Source organism: Kogia breviceps, chromosome 2, assembly GCF_026419965.1.
Source record: "Kogia breviceps isolate mKogBre1 chromosome 2, mKogBre1 haplotype 1, whole genome shotgun sequence".
Classification (NCBI taxonomy): Eukaryota; Metazoa; Chordata; class Mammalia; order Artiodactyla; family Physeteridae; genus Kogia; species Kogia breviceps.
Genome location: NC_081311.1, coordinates 49,919,440 through 49,942,349, shown reverse-complemented (window position 1 = coordinate 49,942,349; position 22,910 = coordinate 49,919,440). Strand labels below are relative to the sequence as shown.

Genomic DNA, 22,910 nt, shown 5'->3' with positions numbered 1-22,910 from the left:
GACTCAATGTTCCAAGTTTTTAGGTGACAGAATCTTCTGGGTAGTGTAAAGGCCAAGTAAAGAGAGAAGCTGGCTGATATAGGGGCCTAGGCAAGGGGATTTTTGACCTGGCAACTACAAGAATTTGGAAGGAGTCTGTCTGCCCTCACAAGATGTGGCTTTCAGTGTTAAGGGATAGCCTTAGCTATCCTCCAAGAGAAACCTGGACAAATGGCCGCAACGTGCTGCTCTAGACAGGAAGGTTGTTAAAGTTCCCATGTCACCAGGAATGGGAATAGCAGCAGCTTGGAGGCAGCATGAGGAAAAGTGTCTCACAAGACCCATGGCCTCCAACCCACACGCCTGGCACGAGATGCCCATCTGTTCACTGCCAGGTAAGTCCAACCTCCCAATCTGGGGGCAAGGCTACGGCAATAGGGATACTAACAGGGAGCCTCTGGAACCCATTAAATATGAGGATGTGGGGAGGGCAGAAGCAGGCTATGAGGAGAGAGTGTGTGTGTTTGGACACATAACAGTGACCCTAGAATGAAGGACAGCTCTGAAGCCTGGTAGTCCAGCTGAGGGAAGATGGCAGTTATTCTTTTACATAGACACAGGTTTGTGAGAAATCCAGAGAGGGGACTAGATGGTTCCCTGTCCCCAGCCCAACTTTAGTGAGTGGCCATCAGCACCTGCAGCCATGGCCACAGCCATCTTCTGGCTTGAAACATCCCTGGCAGAAGACCCTGTGTGTCAGCTGAGAAAGACTGACCTTTGTAGGGATCCCACCTACAAAGGGTACTTTGCAGGGACCCTCACCTTGTGCTCTAGGTGAGTGGGATGGAGGGAGGGGAGAGGAGGGGGGTCTGAAGAACCTGGCCTGGAAGAAATGGAGGTCATGGACCTGCACGGTGGCACAGACTTACAGTCTAGCTATTCACAAAGCAGATTCCTCTAAGGAATCTAAGGAACCTAACCTAACCTAATCTAAGGAATTCCTCTAAGGTTCTAAGGAACCTCCTTAGGCACAAGCAGCTTGCAGGCCCCAGGAAGGAAGTCAGTGTGTCATTGGAGAGCACAGGGAAGTCTGTAGAGGCCTGCAGACTTAGTGTGCCACCTCCACAGCGAGTCTGAAAGACAGGGAAACATGGCCATATGCCCCAAGAGACAAGAGGATGCTACCCAGTAAGCAAAAGTGCAGCCAACCGAGCAGAAGAAAGGGAAGGTCACGATGTGCACTGCCTACAACAGGCACCTGCCAGGTGTGCCAAGACGGTAGCAGAAAAATGGCCCACAAACACATGCACATCCTAATCCCTGGAACGGTGAATATGCTAGGCTACATGGCAAAAGAGAAGCAAGGCTGCAATGGAATTAAGGTTGCAAATGGAATTAATCAACTGATTTGAAGACGGGAGATAGGCCTGGATTATCCCAGTGGGCCCAATGCAATCACAAGGGTCCTGGGAGGAGGGAGACAGAAGAACCAGAGGAGTGGGTGTGAGGACAGAAGTGACTTGCTGTGAGAAGGACCCCACCCATCATCGCTAGCTTTAAAGATGGAGGAAGGAGGCCAGGAGTTAAGGAAGGCAGGCAGCCTCTGGAAGCTGAAAAGGCAAGGAAATGGATTCTCTCCTAGAGCCTCCGGAAGAAATCAGCACTGCCATCACTTTGATTTTAACCCAGAGAGAACCAACCACATCAGGCTTCTGACCTGCAGAACTGTAAGATAACACATTTCCGTTTTGTCGTTGTTGCTGTTGTTTGTTTGTTGTTTGTTGTTTGTTCTGGCCGCACCACACAGGCTTGTGGGATCTTAGTTCCCCAACCAGGAATTGAACCCGGGCCCTCAGCAGTGAAAGTGCCAAGCCCTACCTGCTGGACCACCAGGGAATTCCCTACATTCCCATTTTTAACCAGCAAAGTTGTGGTAAAATTTGTTTCAGCACCAAGAGAAAAATTATGCAGCTGAGTGAATGGGAATGATAGTGTGGGCCTGCAAGCATCTCTAATGACTCTAACATCACACTCAGAGAAACGCTGACAGTATCTCCCTGGCAGGGACCTATAACGCCGTTATCAGGGAGAACAGTGGGTCTGCCAGCAGAGGCTGCAAAAATACAGCCTCAGCGGGACCTGTAATTCTGAAGGGAAGTCAAGGAAGACACCAGAGGCATCAAAGCTCAAGGAGGGAAACCATCTAGCAGATGTCATAGAGTACAAGGGGCAGGGTGACCACCTAGGAGTGACCAGTATAATATAAGCAAGACCATCAGACGGACACCACCAAGCTCACTGTGCTTTATTTTCCTCTTATTTCATTGTTTCATTGTTGTATTCTGTGAACACCAAGCTGCACTTGGGTGATTTTTACCTCGTCTTCCTAAAACACTTCTGTGCTTATTGTAACTAAAAGGAATAATGCATCACATATATTCCTTTTTTCTTCCTCTTCCCTAAATTGTTATCTTTCCACTCTGTGACAGATATTATCTACAGCATAACCAATAACTCAAGTCTTTTACTTACAGTAAAAGATAATACTGTGAACGGAAGAGACTCATGTTCAGGCAGTTCTTTTATGCATTTATGCATTTATGTAAGCCTCTCCTTGAGCAGGTACTTTAAAGCAACATGAAATTTTTTTATTTAACAAATTAATATCTCTACTAGTATCTAGAAGACAATTTTTCACACTTATTGTTAATATGGACTTTGCCAACTAAATCTAAGATACAACCTTTTAGAGATTTATATACCATTTCTGTGTTATCATTTGCTAAATCCTCACCAAATGCATATTTTATTAAAAAGTGATCCAATCTTTTACATAAACTGACCAACTGCCTTAAAAGGTAGCTTGTAAGAAGCTTGTATGGATACAAAATCAGCCTGAAGAAACTGCAGGTATAAATCTTAGGACCAACAAGCCAAAGTAGAGTTTCTAGTTCTCTTCATTAAATACTTAGGCATATCTCAACATAAATGTTTGCATTTTTTAAAAAAAGTTGTTTTGGATATTGAAAATATATGCAGCCATTGAAAGTAATGTTTACAAATAGTTCATAGTGATTTCAAAAAAAGCCAATAATATGTTAAATGAAAAAAAATTTTTTTTAAAAAAATATATATATACACACACAGCTGAACAGAATAGGAACTCTCAGCACTTATGAAATTCAGTGCATGAAAAAAGACTAGAAGGAAAGAACAGTGGTAGAATTCCAAACCATTTTGTTCTGTCTCTTGATGCTTTCCTGTACCTTCCACGTTTTATATAATGAGCGTGCGTTGCCCTTTTCCTTTTTTACATTTTTAAATTAATTCATGCTCATTGTAGCAAAGCATTTCTTTTATAATCAGGAGGGGAAAAGTTAAGCAAAAAGCTGAAAATGAAAAGGTCAGTTAGGGTCCGCTCTCAAGGAATTCCCTAGCTTAAGCAATGGTGCAGCTGAAAATAACAGCCTCAGGAGAAGCTGAGATGGAGTCACAGTTGGTCAAGAAATGGAGAGGGAATTCCTGTTTACTGAACACCTACTGCAGGCCTTCTGCAGACAATTCATATATGTCTCATCTCATTTAATCTTCACAATAATTCCAGGAGGCAGGTACTGTGATTGTTCTCTTTCAAAAGATATGTGAACAGAAGCTCAGAACGGGGCCAGGCCTCTCCCAAAATCACACTGCACATGAGGCAAGCAAGATTTGAACCCAGTTTCTTGGGCTCCAAGGACTAAGATCTTATTCCTGCATGGTGCTACCTCTCAAGCCAAAACGGGGCAGCATCACTTCAAGCCCAATTCCACCTCAGGGGTGGGGGGGGGTTGTCATCGGGAGCTCGCCCAGTCCATGATGGAGACTGAACCCCAGTCTGCCTTCGCCCTCATCCTTGGCCACGCCCCAGCCAAGAAGTCCTTTCCTTTCCCATCCGAGCTGTATCTACCACCCATGTCCTGCTGCTGTGACTGTCCAAGCCCAGGAGAGAGATGAGATATCTATCAAGCAGGGCTAAGCCATGGGATGGACAGCACCCCACAGAGCACAGAAGGAAGGACACCCAGCCAGCTGTGCGCCTGCTGCGCCAAGCCTCAGGCCACGGAGAAGGAGCCTCTGTGACTGGCTCTGTACTCCCTGAGGCTCTCAAGGAGTCCCATCCCAGGGATGGGATGAGCTCCTCCCATCCCTGGTAACATCCCAGGGCTTCAAAAGGTCATGGGATAACAATGTGAATTTCTGCCCCCGCAGCTGATCAGTTGAAAGCATGCTAACTTTAACCCGCACATGCCCTCTGGGCAGAGGGTAGCCCAACACCACCTGGTCAGTATTCCTCTACCTGGACAACTGTCAGCCATCAGCTTCCAATTCTCTAGTTCTGGATGTACACACACACTCACTCACACCCTTCCAAGACTGTGTCAGCCTGCCATGCTTGGAGCCTGAGACATTCTTCCAGTTATAAAAATAGAGAAACTGAGACCCAGAGAAGGCCCCTGGGTGGAGCCCTGTGTCTCCAGAACAAAGTTGCATTAGGGCTTGAAGGCTGAACGGCCCATAGCTCTGTTTTATTTGGCTTGTACTGTGTTGTTCAAATTGTTTGACTAGTCGAGAACAGTTAGAAGTCAGGTTTTACTTTAAAGTCCAGATTTGGGGTTCCTCTTTAAAAAAAAAAAAATCAGCCCATTTATAACACTAGGATTTTCATTCCCAAATGGTAAAGTCAGCTGAAGCTATGAAACAGCTGCTCCTTTTGACAGAGATGACCTCTCCAGACCCCACACTCCAGGTTCTTCCAAGCCCAGCTGGCCAGTTCACCCATGTGTGTTACCTGCCTGAGACTGTAACCCTAGGCAAGAGCATTACCTTCCGTCTCTGGGGACCTGCTGCTGGAAGAGAGCGGGGGAGGGGGGCCAATGGGCATCATTTGGAGCAAAATGAATGAGCATGGAATACTCAACACAGCGGAGGGGAAGTCAATGGAAACAAGGTATGTCAACAGAGAAGGTGGAAGAGCTAAACTGCCATGGCGAACTCAGGCGGCATCCCTATCACATGTGAGCTCCCTGGGGCAGGAAATAGGTGCTACCCAGCTGTGTCCTCAGCTCCCAAGCACAAAGAATGAATGTCCACAGAGACAAGTGTATGGGGACAGTGCCAAGGGAGCATGAGGCATTGTGAAAATTGTGGCATGTAACTGGAAAAGCCTGTGTCACCACGGATTCCCACCCCAGCTAGGGTCATTCCTGCCTAAGGAGGTCCCACCCTCCCCTGGCTAGAGCCCACTCCAAGCACATGCAACAGCTGTGATGAGGGCATACTGGAAAAAAAAAAGTCCAAGGGCAGGGCATGCAGGGGCAGGGACTGCAGGTAGGACATGATCAGACAGCAAAGAAGGACAGCGATTCCTTCCCTCGTACCTCAATGAACATCAGACATCTGCCAGGGCTGGGAGTGGCAGCTCCCCTGACAGACAACACCAGCCTCACCCCACTCACCACCACCCCCAAAACACATCCAGACCTCCAGGTTTTCACAACTACCTCAAGACATCCTTGGACTTTCAGGCCCCAGAGCTGGGCCTTCTCCCTCCTCTGCAAGAATAGCAGACTCCCCAAAACCTCCTTCCAGCATCAAGTTCTCCCCAGCACCAGTTCTGACCTTCTGGACCCAGACCAGAGCCTTCACTGAGTCACCCTATCCTTGGAGATACAAGAAAACCAGCAGCCAACATATAACCTAGAGCCTGAGGAGGGCTCTGGGCCCAGGGGCGGGGGGGAGGGTAACTTGCCTGGAGCCCTCAGCCAGCCCACCTCCTCCCTACACCGACCCACTGTCCTGTCTGTTCCTCCTGGGAGGAATCCGGCCACCAGCTGTGGCCTCTGTCCTCAATACTCCTGGGCGAGGGCCTCAGAGTCAAAGCCTTGGATATATGGAACTAGGAGAAACCATGGATATGGGGGCAGAGGAGAGGAAAGGGGCCCTGGGCCAGGCAGATATCAGGGGCAGTGAGAGCCTTCGTCTCTGATGAGGAAGCAGGCATCGTGGGAGAGATACCTGAGGCCCAGGGCCCAGGCTCAAGCCAGGTGGGAGGTGAACGAATGAGAGAGGAGGGAAGAGCAGAGGGGGCTTCTGCGCTTAGCCTCGCACTTGTTGCCTCTGCCTGCAGACCGAGTTTGCGGACTAGGGCGGCCCAGGCTCGGGCTTAGGATTTCCCCGCAGCCTGGCCTGGCCCAACTCCGCTGCTTTTCTGGTCAAACAGCGCCCACCTTCGGCCCAGGAGGGGACGCCTCCGCCCACGGCGGGGACCGCGAGGGAGAACGGCTCCTCCAAACCCGGAGGAGGAGCGCGGCCGGCCGAGAAACGCCAGCCGAGGCACAAAGGGGCCTCGAGGGGAGAGACGCTGCGCATTCACGGGCTTGGGCGCCACACGCTCCTCACTCCCTGGTTGATAGCGAAGAAGACACTGGCCCATCCAGGTCAGAGGAGGTGCACCAACACAGGTACCCTGCTCGCAGACACACCCACCCACACTCACACACAGACAGCCCTGAGCCACACACGCCTGCGCGGCTCATAGACGCGCCCACCCAGTTGGAAAGGAGCCGCACAAGCCCGAGACACGGTCCGCAAGGAGCCCAGCTCCCCGCTCACAAGCTCTCTGCTCCAGCCCCACAGCGCAAGGCACTCCCGCACCACTGCTTTGGTGGGCCAGGGAGGGAGCACGCACCGTGACTGCCAGGCACACAGGGAACCCTGCGTGCCTCAGCCCTTCTCGACCCTGCAGGGCTCCAGCGCTGCTGGCAGGCCCCCGCCCTGTTAACCCTGGGCATGGCAGCCGGCCACTCACCTTCCTGCACGGCCTGGAAAGGATTGTTGGCCTCGATGACCTTGATGGAGTAGGTGATCTTCTCGCTCTGCAGGATGTCATCGTTGAGGCTCAGGTCGGATACGGCCAGCTGGAACACCCTGTCGTCCTTGGCCGCGTTCTCCTCGAAGATGGCACCTGGAGGAGAGGAGGGGTCAAGACTAGGCCTAGAGAGGGGCTCTTCCCCACCCCACCCCTACCCCAGCCTTGGCCCTGGTCATGGTGCTGGCAGGACTGCAGGTTGCCAGGTGGCAGGACTTCTGGGCTGCGGTTCCAGCCTGATAGGATAGTTTAAGGCTCTCCTCAGTCCCCCAACACAGAAATATGCCCCCCAAATATTCCAACACAGTCGACATGAGTTACACATGCACATGGCACATGCTGCCACCAGGTCACACAAGTGTCTCACAACCAAACCACCTCATGTATCAACCATGCCCCACATAATGGACTGAACCAAGATGTTGTGACCTCAGGCAGCACCTAAGTGCCCTGACATGGCCCCATGAGTCCTATCCCAGGAGCCACAAAGTTCCCCTGCAGGCAAGTGTACCCAGCCCCAATCCCAAAATGGAACAATGATTTCCTTCTGCCCTGCACACCACCCTCTGCCAAGAGCTAAGCAAGCAGGTCCACAGTGGCTCTCCTATGCCAGGGAGCTTCTTTACGCAGGGGCCTTTGATAACCGATGACAGGCAAACAGGCAGCTCAGTCCCAGCCTGGCTCCCTGGGCTCTGCCTCCTGCTTTCCATCCCTCCCCACTTCTCCTGCCGTGTACATTGGGAGGGGGCGGGGGGGTAGGAGGATGTCCCTAGACCCTTTGCCTTCTAACCCAGCAGGGCTGAGTAGCCCAGAAAGAGCCGCTCTCAAAAGGGCTTTCTAGAAACATGAACAGCTCCTCTGGGGCGGCCTCCGGCTGGCCCTTTGCGATCTTAGCACCGTCGTGGCTGACTCTCAGCGCTTGAAGCCGAGATCGGTGGGACTCACCGAACCTGGCCCTGCAGCCTGGACAACTCCGGAGTCCTCCCCCCTCACTAGGCCCTGAGGGTCACCACAGTCCCAGGGCTGGGCCCAGTGATCCCCCGAACTGGGGGCTGGGCAGGAGGAGGGAGGTCCCGTTCCACGCTACACCCAGAGCCGCAGCAATGCTGACCGAGAGACCCAAGCGCCCACCCCCAACCTCCACCACCGTTGGGAAGCAGGTTTGGTCCCGGCCCCTGACCCCTGCAGGGGGATTGCAGCGCACCAAGCCCAGGCCTAGTCCCTGACCACCCATCACACCCCTGCCTCGCCTGTCCCATCATCCCTGCCTTCTCACACCTCCCAACACCCCCCCCCACCCTCTCTGGGCTCGCTGGTCTTTCCCAACTTCCGAAAAGCGACTGCAGAGGGCTCCCCAAAAGCAACCGCTGTCAGTCCCCCAGCCCGGACCAACTTTCGGGGATTTCTTCCCTGCTGCTACCAACTCCCACACACTCCCCATCGGCGACGCGCCCCCTCCTCCTCTCCTCTATCTCGTCTTCTCTCCTCTGCCGGTTCTCTCCCTCCATCAGTCTCTTCCCGCTCAGCGCGCGCACACACACTCCCCACACACACCACACCACGGCCCAGGCTTCTTCCCTGATTCCCACCACCCAGACCATGTGCCGGCCCCCAAGACTTGGGCCACAGGAAACTCTGGGACTGTCCAGGATTGGGCTGCTGTCGCCACAGCCAGATACGCACACACACACACACACACACACACACACACACACACACACATACAGAGAGGTACACAGACACACACCAGAGAAACAGGCAGACACTGTGTCCACTCTAACAGGCTGACAGTCATGCACGCACCAACACAGGCTCCGATGGCCCCATACACCCCAAAGCCCTCTCGCAGTGACACCAACACGGAGCCACAGGCGCACACAGAGACACACGCTGACAACACCCACCCACCCACATTCACACACGGTTCCGGTCGGGCCTCTTCAATCCTGCCCTGCCAACTTGGCGAGACCCCGGGCCCTGCCCGCCTTCGGCCCCCGCTGCTCTGAGCTGCGCCTAAGGGCTGGCCCTACCCCGCCGACGGCCACGCCAGGGGCGCGGGTCTGGACTTGCGCCTAGCCCCAGATTTCCCGCAGCCGCGGCCCTAAGTGTCGGCAGAGGCCGCGGGGCCCCGCAGGGGGGACTGGAGCCCCGGGGAGCAGCGGGAGCCCACGGGAGCGCGGCGCGGCCCGTGCACATCTCCTCCGCGGGGCGGCGCGGAGCGGCCCTTCGGGGGAGCACCGCCCGCCAAGCCCCTCGGCCCAGGGAACAACCAAGTTTGGACGCCGCGCACCCCCCGTGCCGCTGGGGCCCCCGCCCAGCCTCGGCCCCGCGCCCGCCGCGCTCACCGATGTGGATGATGGAGTCGGCCCGCACCGACACGCACTGGCATATCCAGGGGAGAAGCCACAGCGTCAGCGCTTCCATGTCCCCCGGGCGCGCGGCTCATCCGCCCGGGCCCGGGGCGAGGCCGAGGGCAGCGCGGAGCGGGGAGGCGCCGGTCCGGGTTTAGTCCCGGGCCGCTCCCCGGGAGAGCCAAGCCCGCCCGTGCGTCTTTCCCCGCGCGCCCGCCCCTGCGCCCGCCCCAGTCCAGCCCAGCCCAGCGCGGTAGGGCTCCCGCTCCCGCTCCGCTGGTGGCTGCGGCGGCGCTGGCGGCCCGAGCCCAGGCCGGCGCGGCGGGGGCGGCCGGCGGCGGCGGCGCTCCCTGCGGCTCGGGAGGCTTCAGAGGCGGCGGAGGCGGTGGCGGCGGTGGCGGCGGGAGCCGGGCCGGCGCGGCGGCTCCGGGCTCGCTGTGTGTCTGAGCCCCGGCGAGGAGCCGAACTGCGGAGGACGCCCCCTCCCCTCCCCCTCCCCCTCGACTCCGCTCCCCTCCCCTCCCTGCCCGCCTCCCTCCCCTCCGCCCTCCTCTCGACCACGTGACTGCGGAGCCTCTGCCTCGCAGCGCGGCGCTCTCCCGCTCGCGGCTCGGAGGGGGCGCCGAGTGCTCAGCGCTTCCAGCCCGAGGGACGCTCGGAGGCCAGTAGGGCGATGGGGACCGGCCGGGCTGCGGCGCGCAGAGACTTGGCGGCCCTGGGCCTCGTGCCCCCCGTTCGCCAGGGACCGGAGGATGGAGAAGGGTCGGCCTCCGACTGCCCTCGAAGGTTCCCGGAGCCCCCTGACGCCCGCCGACCTCAGCCACCTTGCGTCTTGGGCCATGACCCCCTCCCTGGGCAGAGAGCCTCTCGCGGAGCCGGGCCAGGGGTAGCCGGAGAGAGACCGGGCGGGGCACTGAGCCAGGCACCGAGACGCAAGGGGAGCCAAAAGGGAGCTGCCGCGGCCAAACGTCGCGGAGCAGAGCCGCGGCCGCGGGCTCCAATCCTAGCTGGCCCCACCGACATTGGCGGGCGCCCATCCCCCACCCGGCGGCCCCGGGCTCAGCCGGGAGTCGGGCAGGCGGCTCGCGCTCTGAAGCCCAATTCATGGCCGGAAACCGGCGCATCCGTGACCGCGGCGCCTGGACGTGAGGAGCCTTCTAAGCGGACGGCGTGCTCAGACTCCGACTCTGCACGGAGCCTTTACGCGCGAGCCCAGGGCGAAGAGGCTGCCCCTCGCGGCCAGCGCAGAGCGGGGCTCTCTCCACGGCTCCGGGAATGCCTCCGGCCAGCCACTACCAGATGTAGCGTTAAGCTGTTTGGGCTCCAGCCTGGGTGGAGGTGGCAGGCCTGACGCGTAGCCACCCTGCCCACCCCCCAACAAGTTACAGACTGGGCTCCACGTGGCACACCCAAGATTTCAGGAAGACAGCTGAGCCTTCCCGGACCGGGATTCCGCGGAAGCGCGGTCCGGGCGCGCCTGGCAGAGCCTAGTGCAAGGGGCCACTTCCGCGAGCCCGGGAGCGCCCCTTGGCCCTGTCGTTGGCCCGCGCCCCAAGGCCCCTGCCTTGATCAGGGCCGCGCAGGGCGTGAGGGATTCAGAGAGACTCAGCAACAGACCTTACCTGGAACTCCCCGCTCAGAGAGGCAGACACCTAAACAGATCATTAAAAGATGTGGCAAGGACCCTGAATAAGCTATGTATGCACAGGCGCGTTCTGGGCTGTGACCCAGCCTGGTAGGAAGAGCCAGGGGATAGTTTCCTGGAGGAGGTGACAGTTCTAAAGGCTGAGTGGAGGTTACCAAGGGAGAAGGAAGGAAGGCTTCCAGGCATTGAATGCTGGTTGGCGAGCCAAGATAGGAAGGAAAAGAATTGTGTGAGTGTGTCTGTGTGTGTGTGTGCGCGCGCGCGCATATGTGTGTGTCCCAAGCTGCCTGCCACAGAAGTCACTGGCGAATTTTAGTTTGGAAAGGTGTGGGAGGAAGCTGTGCAGAGGGGGACAGTGCAGGCTTGGAGAACAGTGAGGCAGCCCTTGCAGTGGCTGGTGGGGCCACAGGGGGAACCTAGGGGAGAGGAGAAGCTGGGTTGGAGAAACAACAGGGAACCACATGGGCTGGCAAGGTGACTTCCAGGATGAAGGGGCCATGGGCAAGAGGAGAGGAATGACCACGCCTGAAGGAGGCTGGGCTGTCCAGCTGGGTGTGGTGCCCACACAGAGGCACTTCCTCAAGAAATCCATCTTAGGGGCCTTGAATTGTAAAACACACCCCTCCCGGGCTCTACAAACCACCCCCATGCCTCCATTCTCACTCCCTGGAAATTCTACCGTTCACTGGCTGAAAAGTTGTAGAAAGAAGGGAAATAAAGAATGGGTTTTATTATGTAACAGTTTGGTTCCTATGGAGATTGTCTCCTCCTGGGAAGGATGGTGGTATGTTCACCCTGTAGGGGCTCAAATTTGAAGTCAAGAGCCACAGGGTCAGGGATCGCCAAACACACTTGTTTGGACCCCTGTAGTATGTTAGTAAAGTAGACGTGTGATATTTCTAACCCAGTTAGAAGTTTTTCTTGATATTTATTATGCTAGGTAGTGGCAGCATGATTACAGTGAGACAAGTCTCAAGCCCCCCTTCCAAATATTAAGAAGTCAACCTAGAAACACACATAGTTTGGAGGAGAGTTCTATCAGTTTCTAATCTGGATGATGAGGTCCCTCTAGTTTGGGACCTGAGGGCTATGACACAGGTTGGCATTCCCCTGGAAGCTACTCTCCTGGGTACCACCTTCCCCTCCATTTCTGACAGTGTGGGTCCTTCACCATCCCAAGATGCTCATCTCTTAATGCTCATCCTCTTATACTTCCAAGCCATGCCAGTTTTCCCTACCAGGCTGGAATGGCCTAGATACACCTTGACTGGCCAGGAAGGATACTCTGCACAGGTCCCATTTCTACGAGAGCTGGGAGGCAAACCCAGAGATCATTGGGGCCCTATGCCTGTTTACCTCTAGGCAAGACTATCTTAATCCTCTCTGCCACCTGAAGTTGGAATTACCAGCTTCCAAGGACATTGGCTTATTGGGGCTTTATCAGATTCATCAAAACCTTAATTACTTATTGATCCTAGCCAGCCCAGTCCCTTTAGACCCTGATAACCTCTGGGGCTGTAAAAGCTGCCTCCCCCAATCCAGGCTCCCAGGCAAGCAACTCTACCTGATGAACAAGTTCACCCTGACTCTAATAACCTGGCTGGAAAAGAGAGATTAGCAATCTCTGGGTCATATGATACAAACCCATTTTACAGAGGGGAAAACTGAGGCTCAGAGAAAGGAGTAACTTACCCAAGGCACCAGGTGAGTTGCTGCACCCAGGACTCAGTCCTCTTGGTTTGCTCCTCACTACACAAAGATGTATTCACGGAAATTAAAACTGGGTCAATAAATCCTTCATTTGCACAGAGTTCAGCCAACACAGGTAATTGCTTTTTCTAAAGAGATCTTCAGTTATACTAATTATAACCATATTTATTTAGCATTTACCATTTGCAGGCACTGCACTCAGCACCCTACATTTTACTAGGAGACGATATTCCCATTTTCCACTTGGGAAAGGAGGGTGCAAAGAGATAAACTGGGCCCATCAGCACTTTCAACTAGAATACTACTGGAAGCCAGTAGTTTGCCACCAAACCTGCAGGTGAAATGTCAAGACAAAGAGAATATGGTGGTCCACTATGAAGTCACGATCGTCGTCACTTAAAGCTTCATCATTCCATAAAGCAGACCTCTTCTTTCTCTGTCATCTTGTTTCTCACCCCAGTCAATAACTGGACTGAAGAAGCACCAGCTGGAATCCTGACCCTCATAGGAGCCTGTTGCCCTGGCACATTCCGTGGGGAGCTGTCTACTCCATGTAGAACTACCACTACCCAGCCCCTGAAGAGATGCCCCCTCTCCAATCATGTTCCTTTAAGCAAGCCCCCAGATTAAACAAGATACTGTACCATGAAAGATCGCCTTCCTCCCTCACCAGCATAGGGCCCACCTGGGATTTCTAAGATAATTCAGCCCACACATGCATGAAGGTTGCTACTGGCAAGACACACCAAGGCCCAACCTGGAGGATTCTCTGCAGGCCATGGCACAGAAGACCAGCTCTCCTGAGAACACAAGGAAGAGGGCAACCCAAGTCCCAGGGTCGATCCCCCACCGCTACCAGGGAGAAGTCAACCAGCATCTTAGAAGAAGCGAGGCTTAATGCCCTGAAGCTTCAATTCTGGGCTGGACCCTCCCTACCCATGGGCTCCAAGGAACCCACAGTTGGCCAGAATCTGAGCTCAAAAAATCCTACTGCTACTTTCCTCTATTAACCCACTGGGTTTTTCTTTAAAAAAGAAAAAAGAAAGAAAGAAAAAACATTTATTGGTTACTTCATCCTTTCCTTCAGTCTCGGCATTTGGTCTTCTGTTGTATGTTCATTTTCCATCTCTACTTTGTCTTCCTTACCCCTTCTTGCCAACCTCTTTCATCTCATTTTTACTGTTTCTCAGCTTGTATTTATTTTATTTGATCTTCTTTTATATTATTAAGTTTTTTATTTTATTTTTACTCTGGTTAGCCCCATGGGTTTTTACTTTTAATTTCCCAGGGTAGCAGTCTTTTGCATCGCTCTTTCCATTATTCAAGGCTTTCTATTCATTTAGTCTTGGGTTTTCTCCACGTTGGGGGTTGGGCCAGTGAGACTGAAGGTGTCCTCCCTGCACCCACCTTTCAGGAGCTTCCAGGGCAGGACCCACTAGTACATCCTGGCCCCCTGCCCACACCCAGCCTTCACACCCTTTCCAGGTACCCTTTCCAGGGCACTGCCAATGGCACATGCAGGTGCCACATCTGGCAGCCCTGTTGAGGAGGCTTCTGTTTGCTGGAACCACACCCCACAGACTAATGAGGAGGAAGGAAATCACACACAACATGTCCTTCCTAGAGAGGAGCATCTCACTTTTGCAGGGCAGGGGCCCCTCTTTTTCACCATTATATGTTCCATAAACTGGGGCCCAGTTTGGAGTGTGCAGTCCGCTTAGAACCAAGATAGTCCAAAAAGTTACCAGTGTGAAAAGTTGCTTCCTTCACAAAAACAAGCTGGAACCTCAGAGGTCTGGTCCCTGGACCCAGGCTTTCCAGGCAGGGTGGGTGGCAGGACCAAACACCAGCTCAGGCCCATCTGGAGCTCTCATGCTGATGTCCAGCACTCCCCTTGGCCCCTTGGAGTTCAGCAAGGTCCCTCCCTTCCGTAGGTCCCTCTGAAGGGTAGAAGAGGCAGGTTGCAGTTTGCAGAAAGGCATTACCAAACGCCAAAGGACAGCAAGAGGGCAGAAGGCCCGGTTCCCAGGAGGGACCCTGAGCAGTCATCTCAGGCCCAGACATCCCAGGGCAGCCTGTGTCCCAGCCTCCTCCTAAAGCAGTGATCCTCCAGGTGTGTGTCCCCCAGCCTGAATCCAGGGTGTTCTTTAGAGAAAGTTCTGGCTTCCAAGGCTCTAGACCCACCCCCACTTCCTTCAGGCTTGACCTGTGTGCTCCAAGTCCATTGTGTGCAAGGAAAGGGTTCTCCTGCTGAGAGTCTAAAGTTTGAAAACCTCAGCATTGACAGTCTCTCCTGAGCCCAAGGGCTGGTCCAAGCCCTTCCCAGTTTGCATGCTGGGATCCCTGGTTCCCCACTACAAGGCCTGAGGAGGCTTCTCCTTTCTGTCCCTAGCCCCTGGGCCCTGCAACTCTGCCTTTTTCACTTGCGGGAGCTCCTGATTCCCCAGGAAGGACCAAGTAGCAGGGAACCAAAACCTAGCCTGCCTTTTTCCAAAGAAAAACTCAGGCCTCCACACCCTCATCAGCCACTGCCAAGGCTTCAGACCCAGGACATGGTCCCCCTCTGCCCCTGCCGTCTGCTGCAGTGGGTCCCTCAGTGGGCTCTACAGAGGGTGAGTTGAACCCGTGAGCTGAGTTAAGGAAGATAATGCACTTTCCAAGCAGAGAGAAGAGCAAGAGGAAAAGTATGCAGGCAGAAGCATGTAAAGGAACACAGAGGGAAGAGCAGAAAGATGTGAAGGAGGAGCTGGTGGAGGGGCCAGGATGGAAGTTGCCAGAATAGTCCTGGTGGGAGAGGCTGAGGCCAGTCTCACTACTTTTCATGTCTCTACAGAGAAGGGGCCTGATGTGGCCCTGGGCAGCCAGAGACATGTCAACATGCATGTCCTCAGTGGCCATCTTAGGGAAGCAAGAGGGCCACTGATCCACAATGGACAGTCAAGACAGAGGGGTGAAGCCCTTGTTCCCCTGGCCACCAGGGAGCTCACAGGAGGCTGACCCATCCTGACTCTGCACACAACACTCTGTGCCAGTCCTATGTCCTCTGCACTCATGCAGGATGGGACTGCAGGTATCCATAGGTGAGGTGGGGCCCCCGGGCCTACTGGACCCCAGACCTGGCGTGCTCCCGTCTGTGATGGGACATCCAAGTGTCACCCCTCCCACTGGGCTGGCAGCTGCACACCACAGGCACTCTGAAATGAATGTGAGAGGCTCAACCCACCCCACTGCATCCCATCCCAAGTCAGGTATAGCCCTGCTGCTCTTACCAGCGTGGGCCTGTAGCCTCTCAAAGCCAAGCTTCCCCTTTCCCAAGGGGCAGGGATTGGGGGAACTACGTATGGCTGGAGCCCTGGCTCATCTGGCAGATAACCTCTTCCCCAGACCCAGGCCTCCATCTAGAAGCAAACCCTAATGAATCAGATCACCCTGCTCACGGTGAGCATTTCCGTGAGCAATTTTTCTTGCCTGTAAACCTCTTCTTTTATGTGGTGATGAAATGAAATTGTGACTGATTTTCTGTCTGGGTGTCATGGCGCATTTAGCACGCTGTAACCCCGAAGGATGAAGGTGCTACCTCCTGGGGATGCTTCTGAGGACTCGGCTTGGAGCAGGGACTGCCCAGTGCTCCTTCGGATGAGGCAGGGAGAAGGCACAGGCCCTGGATCCACCGCTGATATGCTGAGCAACCTTGGGCAGGGTCCGTAAATTCCCAGACGTTCATCCGGAAAATAGAGAGGGAGACCCAGCGTGTTGGTGGGGGGAAACATGACAGGGAGTAGGAGAGAGCAGAAGCCCCAAGGGGAGACTCCAGGAGAGGAAGGGAACTCGCATGTTCTGAACTTGCCAAGTGCCCGGCCTGGGTACAGCAGCCACGCACACACCTCACTGCAGAGAAGCAGCAATGTCAGAAAAAGAATCAGTTGGAGATGGGGCTAAGGGTCTACTTGCCTCACAGGTTCACTGTAACTGTCTCCAGAACCAGGAGAGATTAATGATAAAAGGGGATTGGAGGGAGAAGCTGCCCTAGGAGATGGGAACAGCTCCAGAGATCAGAGGGGAGGGGCAGGGCTCAACCACAGAGAGGCCCAGTCCTCCAGTCACCTGCTCATATGGTTGGTGATCAGTACAAGACCCTCTAGAATAGGGTTCACATCCCCAATCTACAGGTGAGATCACTGAGGCTCAGCACAGCAAAATCCCTGGAGAGTTAATGGCTGTGATAGGCTGAAAGTTGGTCCCCCCAAAGATATTGATGCCACAATCCTCAGAACCTGTAAATGTGACCTTGTTCTTTTTTTTTTAATAAACCTTGCATTTTTATTTATTTATTTTATTCAATTATTTATTTTTGGCTGCATTGGGTCTTCGTTGCTGCACGCAGGCTTTCTCTACTTGCGGCGAGCGGGGGCTACTCTTTGTTGCAGCACGCGGGCTTCTCATTGCAGTGGCTTGTCTTGTTGCGGAGCACAGGCTCTAGGCGTGCTGGCTTCAGTAGCTGTGGCACGTGGGCTCAGCAGTTCTGGCTCGCAGGCTAAGAGTGCAGGCTCAGTAGTTGTGGCGCACGGGCTTAGTTGCTCCGCAGCTTGTGGAGCTGGAGCAGGGCTCAAATCCGTGTCCCCTGTATTGGCAGGCGGATTCTTAACCACTGTGCCACCAGGAAAGTCCCATGACCTTGTTATTTAAAACTTTTTTTCAGATGTGGTTAAATTAAGGACTCAGGATGAGGAGATTGTCCTGGATTGTCTGGGTGAGCCCTGAATTCCATCACGTGTCCTTATGAAAGAGAAGCAGGGGTGGACACACAGACAGAAAGCAATGTGACCATGGAGATAGGGATTGGAGTGATGCAGCCACAAGCCAAGAAATGCCAGCAGCCACCAGAACGTGGAAGAGGCAAGGACAGATTCTCCACTAGTGTCTCTGGAGGGAACATGGGCCCAGCCAGATTTCAGACTCCTGGCCTCTAGAATCGTGACAATAAACTTCTGTTGTTTTAAGACACCTCATCTGGGATAATTTGATACGGCAGCCACAGGGAAGGAACAAATGACATTGGCTGAATGTAAATTAGATGGCTAGTGGGAAGCTGCCGCATAGCACAGGGAGATCACCTCTGTGCTTTGTGACCACCTAGAGGGGTGGGATAGGGAGGGTGGGAGAGAGGGTGATGCAAGAGGGAAGAGATATGGGAACATATGTCTATGTATAACTGATTCACTTTGTTGTAAAGGAAAAACTAACACACTATTGTAAAACAGTTATACTCCAATAAAGATGTTAAAAAAAAAAAAATGACATTGGCTGAAGCTTTGCTCCTGGGTAATAAAAAGGCAAGCACCTCAGAAGGAGAAAGACATTACTTTTCCCCTTCCCCTTTCTTCCTTCAGATCTGGAATGTAAACAGCAGATCCAAAAGACAGACTGCCATCTTGTGACCTTGAGAAGCCAAGCAGGAAACTGACAGCCTCATCCCAGAATGGCAGAGCTGCCATATGACAGGGGTGAGCTTTTTCAACCCTGGACACACAAGACAGTTAAGTCCTCAACTAGTTAAACTACTGGAGTAAAGTTTTCAGTTATTCGTAACACAAATCCTAACTGATAACCACCAACCTGAAATAACAACTGCTTACATGATAATGTTTTTCTTTCTGTCCTTTTCTCTATTCAGGTATAATTTTTACATACAAGAAGACAAAGTATCACACCTGAAATTATTTTATTTTTTAGTGCTTGTTTATTGTCTGTCTCCCCCCATAGAAGATAAGCCCCACATGAAGGATAGTGTAATCTCATTATGATTTTATTCCCTGTATCCAGAACAATGTCTGGCATGTCTAGATGTCCAATAAATGTTAGTTAAATCAATGAATTAATTAATGAGTGAATGAACATTTTAATGTGAGCCCTTCTGCTGGCCATGAAATTACTTTCTGAAACCTTGAATTTTTTGCTGAATACAGCTCTCTCCCATGCATCCATCATGCTTTACTTAACCAGTCACTTGCTGGTGGACATTTTTTAATGCTACTGTAAAAAATACTCTTACATGCATTCCAGGTCTTATGCAATTATTTTTTACGATAAATGCCTAAAAAGGTTATGCATAATTTAAATCTCTTAGTACATATTTCCAAAATTGCCTTCCAAAGCAGTTTTTAAAACCAATTAACATTTCCACTAGAAATTTATGACAGTGTTTCTCTACACCTCCACCAACATTAGGCATTATTCATTTCTAATGTTTCTTCATTTTGGTACATGAACAGTTACGTCTTGCAGTTGTTTTAATATGCATTCCTGATCACTGGGGTCACAGATTGTTCTTTCACCAGCTTGGGGCTTTTTGGCAGGTCTTTTCAGGCCCCAGGCTCCTGCAGGGGGATGGGGGAGGTGGAGGGGTGGCCTTGAAGCCTGCATCTGCCATCAACTACTGGAGGTATGTGAACACAGACGGTGAAGGTGGGGTCCCCCTGGCTAGTGTTCAAGGCCTTCCAGGAATTGTGGGGGAGGAAAGCCAAGGGCTAGACCCCTGGAGTCCCTGAGATTCCAGGACTGGAATCATGGAGCTGGGGCCTTTCTTTACTGGAAGCTGGGCCACTCCCCTGGTCCCCTGCTAAGGGCCATGGTGGGAAAGACACGTGTTCTGGTGTGAGACCTAGAGCCTGATAGTGGGAACTTAGGAAGCCATAGGTGGGGACAGGACTGCGCTTGGGGGCTGACAAGGGCTACGGTAAGCTGATGCCAGACCTAGAGAGACCTAGAAGGCTGTTAAGGATTTCTGAGAAGCCTAAGCAGAGTTAGAAGAAGGAGAAAGGGGTAGGTATTCCAGGAAGCATAAGCAAAAAGCACCAAGCAGGTTCAAGAATGAGGTGTGAGGGCTTCCCTGGTGGCGCAGTGGTTGAGAGTCCACCTGCCGATGCAGGGGACACAGGTTCGTGGCCTGGTCCGGAAAGATCCCACATGCCGCGGAGCGGCTAGGCCCGTGAGCCATGGCTGCTGAGCCTGCGCGTCCAGAGCCTGTGCTCCGCAATGGGAGAGGCCACAACTGGGAGATGCCCGCATACCACACACACACACAAAAAAAACAGAATGAGGTGTGCTCATGCCCAGATCAGCCCTGTCTTCAGGACCACATAGCTAGCCACAGCCTGGAGCAGAGACGCCCCCATGCATATCCTCATGGCCACACTCTCCCTCAGTTGGTCACGAGCCCAGAAAAGCACCAGGCCACAGCCCAGGCCAGCCTACTCCCTAAGGAAGGCCATTATGGAGGTTGTTAAAACATCTCCTGCCCCTCACCCTGCAAGCCTGCAACACAGCACTGTTACCCCATTTCACAGATGTGGAGATTGTGCACCAACTGAAGAGCATCGTCTAGTACCTCCAGGCTGCACAGGGATAGAGAAAGAGCCACAAGTGCCCCGAGGGTTGAGAGCGTCCTGAAGGAGGAGCCCCGGGCCAGGCAGAAAGGGGGCCACCTCCCTGCTCCCGTGCCCACCATGCCAGACCAGAGGGGATGGACCCAGGGACTCAGCGCCAAGCTTCCCAGGCTGGACCTACTGTCCCGAGCGGGGGCAGCCATGATGCAATGCTGCCCCCTGCCGGCGGCCAGGGAACAGGCCCAGCTGCAACTGCGATGAGGCCCCCAGGAGACAGGACCTGGCTCTGGGCCATACGGTCGCCTTGACCTGGGTGGGGATTGTTGGGGAAGCTGTGCTGGGCGGTAGCGAAGTCCGAAGCCAGAGAGATTCAGATCTCAGTGAAAATAACAATAACGGCCATCATTTACTATGAGCCAGGTACTGCTCTAATGCTTTACATACATTGTTAACTCATTTACTCTTAACTCACTTCTTAATAGGGGAGGCACACTAATTATTCCCATTTTACAGAGGAGGAAACTGAGGTACTAAAAGGTTATGTAACTTGCTCAACTAGGAAGCGGCAGAATGCCCCAACAAGGTCTCACTTTCTGCAATTTCTAGAGGCTAACCCGCATGTCTCAGCCACAGCTGCGAAAGAGCAGACAGGTGTCCTGTAGCCCCAGTTATGAGCCATTCTTTCCTTGGGCCACATGGAAGGACTGAGGCCCTGGATTTCACATGAGCCTGGGACTTCTCTGAGCCTTCCCACGGAGTTTAAAAGGCTGGAATCTCAGAAGACTCCAGAATTTAAGGGAATGACACGAGTCATCCTTGTCCTAGGTCACCCAAGATCCAGATGGAAAAGAGTCCTGTGGGCCTTTGTGAAGAACACCTGTGTGCAGTGTCTGTCCTCCCAGCCGCAGACAGCTCTGGCCCTCCTATTCTCACCCTGATTACTGCAAAAGTTTCAAGCTCAGTCCTCTCCCAACCATATGTCAAATTATGACATCCTGCTTAAAACCCTTTACTACAACTCAACAACAACAAAACAAACAGCTGGATTTAAAAATGGGCAAAGGATTTAAACAGATGTTTCTTCAAAGAAGATACACAAATGCCCAATAAAATAAAGATGTAAATAGATGCTCAATGTCTTTAGTTATTAGGGATATGCAAATCAAAATCATAATGAGGTACAACCTCACACCTACAAGGATCAAAATATTATTTTTAAAAAAAGCGTTGGCGAAGATGTGAAGAAATTGGAACTTTTGTGTACTGTTGGTGGGAATGTAAAATGGTATAGCCACTATGGAAAACAGTATAGCATATTCTCAAAAAATTAAAAATAGTATTACCACACATGCAAAAATAAATTCTCTAACCCGTATGGTGATGGGTGTTAACTAGATTTATTGTTGTGATCATCTCGTAATATATACAAATATCAAACCACTATGTTGTACACCTGAAACTAATATAATGTTATATGTCAATTCTACCTCAATTTACAAAAAAACTAGCAATATATGGACTAAAAAAATTACATATGGTCTAGCAATTCTGCTTCTGGGTATATACCCCAAATAATTGAAAGCAGGATCTTAAAGAGATATTAGTATAGGCATCTTCACAGCATTCGCAATAGCCAAAAGGTGGAAGCTAACTGAGTGTCCATCAAAAGGTGAACAGATAAATAAAATGTGGTGTATACATATGATGGAATATAATTCGGCCTTATAAAGGAAGGAAATTCTGACATATGCTATAACATGGATGAATCCTGAGGACATAAACTGTATGAATAAAACAGCCCCCAAAAGACAAACACTCTATGACTCCTCTCCTATGAGGTGTCTAAAGTAGTTGGATTCAAGGGATGGAAGGTAGAACGGTGGTTGCCAGGCTCTGGGGGAGGGAGGATAGGTACAGAGTTTCAGTTAGGGAAGATTTTTAAAGTCCTGGGTAAGAAATTCCCTGGTGGTCCAGTGGTTAAGACTCAGTACCTTCATTGCTGTGGGCCCAGGTTCAATCCCTGGTCAGGGAACTAAGATCTTGCAAGCTGTATGGTGCAGCCAAAAAAAAAAAAAATTAAAAGTTTGGGTAAATGTACAGTTCTGTGATGTCTCTTTTACTCAACATTTATTCAAAAATTAATTTTGTTTAACTTTTTTACTTTTAATCATATAAAATGCTGTTTAATGTAGATAAATATGGAACACATAATATAAATATCTAAATAGTATTTCAGTCTAGTATATATAGGTAACGTGGGTGTTACGAACTAAAAATCCTGCTAAGTTATATATTTCTTACCACTAATAAACATAATAGTTGCTTCTTTTTTTTCCTGTCTTTATTTATTTATTTTATTGGAGTATAGTTGATTTACAATGTTGTGTTAGTTTCACGTGTGCAGCAGTGATTCATTTATACATATACATATATATCTTTTTCAGATTCTTTTCCATTATAGGTTATTACAAGATATTGAGTCTAGTTCCCTGTGCTATAAGGTAGGTCCTTGTTGATTAGCTATTTTATACATACATAGTAGTGTGTATAAGTTAATCCCAAACTCCTAAGTTATCCCTCCCACCTCCCATCCTCTTTGGTAACCACAAGTTTTCTTTCTATGTTTTTGAGTAATAGCAACGTATTTTTAAAGCTCTGGCGCTGGATGGTTGAACAACAGTGTGAGTATATTTAATGCCATTAAATATACTCACTTAAAAACGGTTAAGATGGTAAGTTTTACGTTATGTGTATTGTACTGCAATTAAAGATTAAAATTAAAATTAATGAAACAAATCCTCTTCTGGCCCCTCTGACTGGTAAGCAAAGGTCAGACTCCTCCAGCTGCATTGAACATCCGCAGAACTGGCACCCAGTAAGGACTCCTGCCCTGGGGACTATACCAACCCTCAGGGCTGCAGTCCTGACAGAGT

At 51.8% G+C, this 22,910-nt stretch overlaps 1 protein-coding gene and 1 non-coding gene across 4 annotated transcripts in view; one reads left to right on the top strand and one right to left on the bottom strand.

Moving 5' to 3' along the window:
• Positions 1-11,161, bottom strand: part of GRID1 (glutamate ionotropic receptor delta type subunit 1) — a 679,656-nt gene extending 668,495 nt beyond the window's left edge. For 2 of the 3 annotated variants that reach the window (XM_059053916.2, XM_067025227.1), the window contains exons 1-2: positions 9,232-9,464; positions 6,827-6,982 (exon numbers count right to left, since the gene is read on the bottom strand). In XM_059053916.2, the coding sequence (XP_058909899.1) occupies positions 6,827-6,982; positions 9,232-9,310 (235 nt within the window). In that variant the 5' untranslated portion in view covers positions 9,311-9,464. Of the gene's footprint in view, positions 1-6,826; positions 6,983-9,231; positions 9,465-10,859 lie in introns of those variants that run through there. The other variant, XM_067025226.1, reaches the window with a different exon arrangement.
• A 10,775-nt stretch (positions 11,162-21,936) lies between these two features.
• Positions 21,937-22,009, top strand: TRNAE-UUC (transfer RNA glutamic acid (anticodon UUC)). The gene has a single exon. It is a non-coding gene; the product is annotated as a tRNA-Glu (tRNA).
• The last annotated feature ends 901 nt before the right edge of the window (positions 22,010-22,910 follow it).